Below are 10305 nucleotides of genomic sequence, written 5' to 3'. Positions count from 1 at the left end.
TTTAATTTTCAACCAAGTTGAAAGTTGTTCTTGTTTCTTCATCTTTAATGTAGAGATCTTGTCATCTGTATTAATGAGATTTAAAAAATTTATATAGTTTGCACACTATAGTTCACCAGAAAGAAGTCAAAACTTGGAAACTTTAGGTCTCTTTGAGATCCTAGACAAGTAAATGAACCTCTCTGGGACTCATGTTCCTCATTTGCAAAATGAGGTTGGGGTAGATGACCCCTAACGTCTCTTAGTTCTAGATATGTGATTTTATAAGTATTATAGTAATTACTATAGAATAAAATGATTAATTTTGCATAATAGACACAGCCACCAGACAAGCAACCTCAAAAGAAAACTCCTCCTTTCCCTAACTCCCTTCTGTGGCCAATGGGTAGACTGTGGTATACAGGGGAAGGAAGAAAGTAGGTCTTCACCCCCTTTTGTGTGGGAACCAAGTTTCAAAGTGGTTTGTGTATTTTTCTTAAGCTCAAACCTGACTCCACCTTCCCACCCTACCTCCCAACAAAGGAAGATATCCAGCCCTTGACAGTTTGAGTAAATAGAATTCTAACCTTATTTTAAGTAACAGACACACCTTCATTGCAAAGCAAACTTTCAGAGTTGTTTTATTTAGTATTGGCTTCCCAAGCAAATGAAGAAATGTTACATTGAACTATGTGGTTTTTTTCCCCCTAAAGATCTTCATGGCTTTTTTTTTTCTTTTTCATGATCACAATAATACAATCATTTGGAATGTGGCTTAGCTAATTTTTGCCACCAAAAGAAATGAATTTGTCAGTGTATACAATACTGTCCTAAACCCAATTAGTGCACTAAATAATGCTGTAACATTAAATAATGCTCTTAGGCTTGAAAGAATAGAATTCTTTGCTTGACACATGGGTTTATATTTTCTTGGTCTACTTAACGTACCTAAAATTCAGAGAAAATTAATATAAACTTTGCCTATCTTATTCAGCCTATCGTTTTTACACAGATAGTTTTCTAACAGTTCTTTGGTAGATAGACAGTTCTTTGTGTTTAAGATAAAATGTTTCAGAGCCTTCTCTCCTGACAGGCAGTTTTGAATTTTCTCGTTTTTGATACTGTCCAAGAGAACTCCTCTGATGTCTTTAGGCTTTCCTGGAACACCAAAGATGATAAATAAACCCAGACAGTCCTCACCTATCAAATTACAGAATTCCTCCATCTTCTCAAATCGATTTTCCTCCCTAGAATGCACGTCTGACACAGCTTCCTTGCTGAGCAGGTCACGGGGAATCGACTCAATATGGAAGTCTGTGGACATCTGTAAAGTCTGGACAGCCAGCTGAAACAGGATTTCCTTCTGAGATCCCCAGAAGGTCCAGATCCAATCGGCCCCAAACAACAAGGCCTGATTCTTGGTCATTTTGTTAGTAGTGATCTTCTCGTCCATTCCATTTTCATGACAGAAGCTAATAAAATGAATTAAAAAGATCTCATTCAGTGTGTTGGCATCTGGGGACAGTTTGCTTAGAGGATCTACAAATCCAAGATAGTCCTTCAGTTTCTGAGCCGCAAAGATCACAGCTCGACTGAAAATGTCACACATAACAAGATCTGGCTTATTCTTCTGAGTCACTTCTTGAGATGACGTTTGGCCCATTTTCTCAGCAACATAGATGACTTTAAATTTTCCAGAACAAGCTGCTGTCAGGTTCAATTCTTTTTCATAAAATCAACTTTGCAGATAATCATTAAGTTCAATGTGTAATATTGTCCATGCTCCTCTCTGCTTCCTAGCCCTGTAGTGCTAACTATATAGTCTGGCACAGGTAGATAAACAAATTCTGGCTTCCTGGTTTGTCAGAAGGGTGTGCCCTGTTTGGACTGACTCAGACTGGTTTAACAAGGCTTACTTAGTTAACTTACTTCCACACAAAACATCCAGTCTTCCCTCAAATTCCACACTTGACTTCGTTTTTACTTTATTCTCTCAATATTTGATTTGCCAAGAGTTTCAAAATTCAAACTGGCACTTCATTCCATTTATGTCCTTCCATTCGTTGTATCTCTTTTAACTTTCTAGAAATTGCAGATGACACCAATTCTTCCTGTTTCTCCTCCTCTTGCCCTATGAATACCCACCATCAGCTCAGGTGCCTACATTCTTTTTATTTTTAGCAATAAAACAGCTCAAGTCACAGTTTTACATTTCTATTCTTTGGCATTATATTTATATCTCTACAGATGTCTCAAAAGAAGTCCTATTGGTTATCTGAGGGGAAAAGGAAAAGAGTAAGAATTGCAATACATGGAAATTTCCAATTGACTTTTTATTTGCTTTTACATGGAAATACCCAGTAGTGCATGTTATTATAATAAAAAAAAAAACACACAAAAATCAATGTTATAAAATTTTGGTTGTTCTAAATGAAGCTACTTTGGCATTTGTATCATTCTCCAGATATTATTTAGGGCCATAATAGTAAATTGGTAAGGAATTTTACAATAAGAAAAAGGCATGGCCATTTGTATTTATATTAAAATATGAACACAGCACATTAATAACACAGTTTTTGATGCCATTATCAAATAATGAGTGGTAGGCTAAAAGGTAGCATAATAATACTCTAATTAACTCATGGTAGTTATAAATAAATAATCTAAAACTATAAGACCTAGGAAGTTCCCTGGTGGCAAATGGAAAATTCATGTCTCTGATATTTAAATAGAGTTCACAATTTATGTATTCTAACAGTATTTTAGGACCTCTCTTAAAATTTTTGAGCAGGACTATTTTCCAAGTTGTCCCATTGACTAAAGGAGTAAACGTGTACTCATCAGCATGACAAGTTTGTGCATATATTATTGGTTCAAAATGTTCCCAAAACCTTAAAAAAGGTATGGGATAGTTTTGTTTGCAGTTTTCTCTTCTCTTTTCAAAGAACACAGGACCACTGCACTACACAATAGTTTAGCCCTCCAATTAACATCACAAAATTGGCATCACAAACCACTTTTCCAGTATGATAATACTAAATTGATTGAATGGACCTTATTTTAGTATAAAATTTCAGGGAAGTAATCAGTTTTAAAAGTTCCATTCATTAGTGGCAGGAAGGGTTTACAATGAAAATATACTAGGCAACCTACTGTTATGGTTTTTGATGTGGTAATATGTTTACAGAAGGAAAATCATGAATTTAATACTACAAAGTTTGAAATTTTCTAAATAAACCCTTTGGAATTAAAACAAAAAAGCTCTTCTAGTTGTAGAATAAAAAATATTCCTCAAATTCTTCCTCTTAGGTAAAATAATCCAGGATTTGAAGTCAAAATCTTAACTAGCATAGTATTCCAACCCAGGGTAGAAAAAAATAATTCTTGGGGATTTCAGATTCACTAACTTAACTTGTTAGTAATAGTAATTTTGTCACAATGGTCAACACTGTTGGCATTTGGTAGGATAAGAAAGTCCCGAGTTCAAAAAGTCTAATCTTTCCAGGAACCAGCTGGTATATATGCAAACTGTAAGCAACACTTGTTTAAAAAACAACAACAATAACAACAAAAAACTAACAACAATCTTTTCATTATCTTCCTATGTCATAAAATAAAAGTTCTGTTTTCTATGATTTAATATATTTAAGTGTGTATACATGCTTTAGAAAAATGTACAAAAATAAGACAGCAATAGTAAAAAGGCATGTAAGGACATAACTGTGACATTCAGGTGGACACACATTTAATAAAGTTAAGGAATTCTACATGTTGACGTTGAGAAATCTATCAATGATCACTTAATTTTTGTCTAAAAAAGCCACAGTAAATTTACTTAATAGCTCATTTTCCTCCAGAGTCTTTCATGGCATCAATGTTAAGAGGAACAATAAAGGAACGGCATTTAAAAAGCAATACTTTAAATATGTCATAGAATTGTACATTAAATAGAGTAAAAATCATTACGCTACCACTCACCAGTGTTTCATTGTTCAATGGCAACTTCAGAATAGGCACCTGTCCCACCCCCTCCCTCGACCCTTGGAAACAAAAGTCACTTCTAAATGAGTAGATGTGAGTATAACAGATGAACAATCTGCAGCCTGTCATTTCTCCTGAATGTATTTCTGTGAGGACAGAAAAGAAGACTCCGAATTGTCACGGTCACACATTGGAGTCTTCATCTGTAATACTAGCACTAGGAGACCGTGTGGCAAAGTCTTTAAACATGTCGTCTTCTTTTAACATATGCTGGAAAACAAAGAATGAGCGTCAGACATACGGTAAATGAAAAGCTCCAGAGCTTAGACTTAGGAGGGTTGAGTTTGGGATATCCAAAAGGCACATGAGAGATACTTACTGTTAAATTATTGATGCCTTCTGAAAATGCGCCAATTTGCCTCACCGTCCCTTCTGAATCTTCCATCTGCATAAACAAATGCAGTCATTACCAACAATCTAAATCGTCATACTACATATAGGATGCCTAATGAACTGTACCATACATACGGTATGACAATAGACTTGGGTCCAGAGGAGGTTGTAGCAATTAAAACATTAAATAAAAATAAATTTAAAAAATAATTACAAACAAGTATTTTCTCCTGGAATTAATCCATAGTAAACAGACACTTCTATAAACAGGAGCAGAGAAAAGCCAACACCAGCACGCATATATCATTATGTCATCCGTGTCTTCAAAGCTTTTAAACAGTCAAGTCTCCAGCACTTAACCCAGTGCCTGACACAAAGTAGTAGTTTATGGATTGAGTGATGCTCATTGCACGGAGGTAGGCAACCAGCTATTAACAGTGATGTACAGGTAGAGCAGGAATGGACTTAAGACTATCTACAATGCTACAAATGAGCTATGAGAAAGAATGTCTTTATAATAACAGGTTGGTAGCATCTGCGGATGTACGTTTCAATAGATAAGAAAAGTCAAGTGGATGAGAATGATGGACCACCTCAATTTAGCATTCTATTGGGTTGTCCCTGACAAGGACACAAAAAGATTATTTTTTGATTGGGTGAACACGATTTCCTTTTGATCTGAAAAGGTCATGGATGTATCCTGACTATCTCTGGCTTCTCTTCATATCTACTGCAGTCAATAATTAATAATGATACATTTATAAAGTTCCTCCTATGTTCCAGGCACTTTATGCTACGCAATTTACCAATATTATCTCATTTGGTCCTCAGAAGCGCTTATTATCATCTCCATTTTTCAGTTGAAGAAAAAGGTAAACAGAGGAAGTGACTTGACCAAGGACACACAGATGGTAAGTATTTGTGGCCAGATGTAAACTCTGGTCTTGACTCCAAGGCCACCTAGCTGCCACGTCAGACAATTTACTAAGTTGGACAGACAGAATAACCTCCATTGTGTTGGGAATAATATCTGTTAATAGTATTACTATGATCCATGCTTATGACACAAGAGAAATGTTATGAATAAACTCTAATCAACACAAAAATATCATCCTGGCTTTTCTTCTTAAAATTCATGTGCTAGATAGCATTTGAACAACAATGATCCATGATCTCATTTACCTGTTCTAGTCTATCCAAATCATCATCATCATATAGATGAATGTCCAAACCAGGACTATATCCTTTCTTGGCTGCATTTCTTGATGCCTGTCCCAATTCCATTGGGCATATATATTCCTCCATATCTTCTTGTTTCTTTTTTCTTAGATTCCCAAAATTGCTGAAGGTGAGTTTCTTTGGCTTTAAAAAAAGTGTTGAGAAAATAGTAAAATCACTTGGGGGCTCATGAGAGCTGATACATATATTATTTACCAATTAGAAAATTGAAGATTAAACCTAAGCCCAATAAAGGGATGGTTGAAGTCCTTAATATAATTTATACCCCTGCAGTTGAAAAATGATCTTTGTCCTAAAAAAAAAAAAAACTCCATATGAGTATGGCCCCTTAGAGATCTGGGAAAGTTAAGCAAGCATTTGCTCTATATCTTCTTTTCTTTGGAAGGTTCCATCATTAAATCTTTATCTCTACTTAAGTTTACTTGTTTGGAAAATAAGAGAAAGAAATAGCCTGAACAGGTCACAAATCTGATATCACTTAAGAAATAGCCTGAACTAGACACAAATCTGATATCACTTAAGAATTCACATAGGTTGACAACTGTGAACTTTAGATTATTCCACCCTACTTAGTCTAACAAAATCAGGAATGTCTACACCCATACTTAAGGATTAAGTATCTAGGAGGATGGCCTATGATAGACATGTGCTAGCAAATGACGAATCAGAAATAACTGACGGACCCCTGGGCTGTCCTAAGTCAAGCTTAAGTTACCATTGGTACATGTGAGACAGAGTTAAGTAATGTAAAACCATCTATATATTTTGCATCACTTCCTCTCTCCAGGCTCTATGGCAGAGAGGTCTCTGGCTGGCAGCATGCTGAGCATTTAGGCATCTTGGTGTGATAGAAGCTATTGTCTGGTTTTGTAAAAAAATAGACTCGAATACAGGACTACAATCCCCATGAGCCTTTGCTCCACTTCCCCAGAATGCCTTGTAATCTCACCTGGGCCGAGATCGAGAAGATATTTAAGGAAAGGCTTTTGAAGGGCTCGGCCCTTTTGGACTTCCGCGTTTGGAGCAGAGACGTCTCTTCCATGATGTGAGGTTATTTTGTCTAGGCCTCTGGCCTAGGCACATGTTTCTTATTTGTATATTCTTAATCTTTAACCTTTAATAAACCTCTAAAAAATATATATCCTTGCAGAGAGAAACTAATTTCTACCTGCCTCAGTCTCCCCCTCTCCCCTAAATTTCCCCATTACAGTTTGGTGGTGAGTTTTCCTTGATACTATACTGGGAGAAGCTGAGTAGCTAGTTCAGGTTCAGGCATCTTAGCGGAGCTCTCTTGGAGTTTAGGTTGATACTGTCTCCTTTACCTTCCAAACACTATCCTCTTAGAGAAAGCCTCTAATCTTCCCCTTGGCACAGGCCAGGCAGGAGAAATCCTACACCTTTTCCCTCTCCTTCTCCTTAATTTATTTCCTCTATATTAATTAAAATCACCATAAATTTCCAGCTAACTTGGGTATTTTATTTGGGATATTCCCTGGCAACCAAAATTATTTTAGATTAGGTCACAACCCTAAAATTATCCTTACACAACATTCCTACTAAAGTTTTTTTTAACCTATAGAAAGTTTTTAGCCACCTTCCAATACAACTGCATTGCTTAATTTTTCGGGTGGTTACCGAACTGAAATTTTATGGAAAGCTCAATAATTAGGTCCATCAGGAAGCTGTTAAACAAGGAAACACCCTCCTTATCTTCTGAATGTGGCCACCATATTGGAAACCATCTAAGTTTTTGTTCCAGGCTAGACAGTATCCTCATTAACTCTACAGAGAGTAGGATAAAATGGTCCCCCAACACCTGAACACATGAGATCCCTTAGGTTCCTCATTCATATATGTCAAATATGCTCTGGTGCAGTTTCATGTAGAATCTTGGTGGCTTACATGTACTTGGTGGTGGGAACCAATACTTACTTTCACTTTGGCGGTAGCTGTTAGAAGTACATAATCCGGTGACTCCATTGCCTCTCGCTTCTGACGTTGAGCCTCAACACCAATCAGTAAGTTGAAATGAGTGGCCAAATGTCGTCTCAACAGTGTTTTATTTGGTGGAATGTTTAACAACTGAGCCATTGTTTCAACATTAAAACGAGGCTCCAGAACCTACAAGCAAATCTATGTCAATAACACCAGAAACGAATATTCAATGTACAACATCTAACACACATAATCAGCAGAAAAGTTTCTAGAAACAGTAAAAATGATTACACAGAGAATAGTGGCTAGGAATTATCCAGATCCATATAGGACAGGAAAAGGAAATGGAATTAAACAATATTTACAATCATGTAGAATAAATAATTATTGACCACTGAAAAAGACCTGGGTCCTATCATTATTTCCAAAAAGGGCATTGTTCTACTCACTCACTCTGTGACTTCTCAGACCAAAGCATCCTTCCCTAGCCCCTAATGCCAAGAATGTGCCGAAGCATCTGGGTGGTGTATACACTAGGGCACTTTGGAAAAGCCAACATAATTTCTGATATGTGATCTGGGTCTGCTGGGCCATGCAGGTGACAAAGTCCACTTGTTCAAGGAGAGGTGTCTGTAGTATAAGGGATGGAATGCCTCAGTGTAGGACAGGTTGGACTAGACAATTGCTCAAGCTTCTTCCAATTCTTAAGATTCTAGGATTCTTCCTTAAAGATCTCTAAAAATTGGACCTATTAGAGATGAGTAGTTATATTTTCTCCCCAGGGGTTGAGTGATTTAGAATACTGTGAGGATTCATGATTAGCCAACTGATAGCATCATACTAGTGAAAACACAGGAAATGAGTACATGCGATGTATATTTTTTAAACTTTTTAAATCTCCAGTACTTGTGTTCATCCAATACATTAAGTGCAGTTTCAATTGAAACACAGCTTTACCATGAGTCCACCATGCACACCACTCCCTCTCAAATTTGGTGCATACTCTGCCAAGTCTACAGAACGTAGCCATTCCATCACTCGATGATTGGTCCATTGAGAAACTTCTGAGGGAGTAATATTATTCTAGGGAACAAACAACCATTGACATTTTTATTTGTTGACTTACAGGTTCCAGCCTTAATTAACTCTTCCTACTTTGTCAATAATTCCCACCCTATCTATATAATCAAATACATACACACATACACACACACACACACACACACACACACACACACACACACATTCACTGGGTTGCAAATGTACTTGCTTTTCAGAACAAAGATTAAAGAAATAATCTTTTAAAGCATTTAAAAAACATAGATAATTTAAATCCCCTTTCCTAAAATTACATCTAAGTAATATGTTTCATATGAATATGTATATTTAACTTATTTTTAGATTTTATATCTGTGTCTATGATTATAGTAAAATATTAATATTACCATTAAACATATTGCATTACTGGAAAAGAAATTGCCCTATATTGTCTAAGGCCATAGGCCAGTATTCAAAAAGCATAAAATCATTGTTCTGGTTTTGGGGATGGAGTCACTTTTCACATCTGCAAAAGATTGGTGAGTTTAAATAACTTTCAAGGTCTTTTTGAGCTCTAAAATCTTTTGAGAGGCTGTGATCTGTTCCAGGCAACAGGTTTTTTTTTTTTTAAGGTATCATCACAAAGATGAGTAATATAAGAATACAGATTAAAAGTAGAAAGGTGCATCAAAGATCATCTTACCCAATCTCCTCATTTTAGAGATAAAGAAAGAGAGGCTCATAAAAATTAGGAAATGTGCCCAAAGTAATGTAGGGTTGAGATTCTAACCCAAGTTCTCTAAATACAAACCCAGTATATGTGCAGTTAAGAAAAACAGAAGACAAAAGTATTTTTTCCTTACAAGCTTTGAGAGGGGGTATATTGAATTTTTGTGATTACCTTTTTACAGTATAGGCATTCATATACCTGGCAAATACAAGTATACTCTGGTATATGCTGTTAGCTTTAATTATAAATGTTACCTCATCTGATGGTCGCCTCCGAAGACAGTTAGGTTCAAAGTTGTTTATCCTTAGGACCTGGATGGCTCTTTTGATACTAAGATGGTGTAGCACACTAACAACCTTCAGAGACAATAAATCATCCTGAAGGGGAAAAAGAGAAGAAATACTTAGTACATATGGTGGTTATCGCAAGAATCAGGAAAACCACTTTAAAGTCAAATTCTCCACTTTCTTAGAGTCTCACAGAAAAAAGTCCTCCAAGTTGGTGAAACATCTACTGCTATCCCTCCAAAGTCTCTAAGCACCAACCATCTTAAAAAACAAACAAACAAACAACTTTTTTCAACCCTTACTTTTTGTCTTATTAAGACATAAGGGTCAGGACTAGGCGAGGAAATGTCTGAGGAGAGATTTGAACCAGGTCCTCCCAACTCCAGTCTAGACTCTCTAGTCACTGTGCCACCTAGCTGCCCTATACCAACTACCTTCTGAAAAAGCATTACTACCACTGAAAGTAGTTATATTGTTCTCTCCCTAAGAAAAGGAAACTCCAGGAAAGACCAGACCTCCTAATCAAGGGGACTTCTTACCTAGAGGAGAAAAAAACAGAGCCTAATAGTTATTATTTGCTATTGCAGTTCCATGAAGATCCCCTTTATTTTTAGCTATTTGCCACCCTCCCCCCATTAAATCCACAAGAGACTGGTTGAAGTAACTAGTCTTAATTTGCACACCAGACTTTGCAACGATTTTAGAAATGAACAAAATCTCCTA

At 36.4% G+C, this 10305-nt stretch overlaps 2 protein-coding genes across 17 annotated transcripts in view; both read right to left on the bottom strand.

The window, feature by feature from the left end:
* Positions 1 to 594: 594 nt before the first annotated feature.
* Positions 595 to 1642, bottom strand: REP15 (RAB15 effector protein). The gene has a single exon (XM_001373281.5). The coding sequence runs from the start codon at positions 1640 to 1642 to the stop codon at positions 935 to 937; it is 708 nt and encodes a 235-aa protein (XP_001373318.1). The 3' UTR covers positions 595 to 934.
* The window catches only part of PPFIBP1 (PPFIA binding protein 1), a 238084-nt gene continuing 228373 nt past the window's right edge, over positions 595 to 10305 (bottom strand). For all 16 annotated transcript variants that reach the window (XM_001363771.4, XM_016425613.2, XM_056797652.1 and 13 more), the window contains 6 exons: positions 9550 to 9672; positions 8485 to 8610; positions 7525 to 7713; positions 5536 to 5715; positions 4340 to 4405; positions 595 to 4230 (listed from right to left, as the gene is read on the bottom strand). In XM_001363771.4, the coding sequence (XP_001363808.1) occupies positions 4144 to 4230; positions 4340 to 4405; positions 5536 to 5715; positions 7525 to 7713; positions 8485 to 8610; positions 9550 to 9672 (771 nt within the window). In that variant the 3' untranslated portion in view covers positions 595 to 4143. The remainder of the gene's footprint in view (positions 4231 to 4339; positions 4406 to 5535; positions 5716 to 7524; positions 7714 to 8484; positions 8611 to 9549; positions 9673 to 10305) is intronic.

This window comes from Monodelphis domestica, chromosome 5 (assembly GCF_027887165.1).
Source record: "Monodelphis domestica isolate mMonDom1 chromosome 5, mMonDom1.pri, whole genome shotgun sequence".
Taxonomy (NCBI): Eukaryota; Metazoa; Chordata; class Mammalia; order Didelphimorphia; family Didelphidae; genus Monodelphis; species Monodelphis domestica.
The sequence above is the reverse complement of the archived record's forward strand: the minus strand, read 5'-3'. Positions and strand labels throughout refer to the sequence as shown.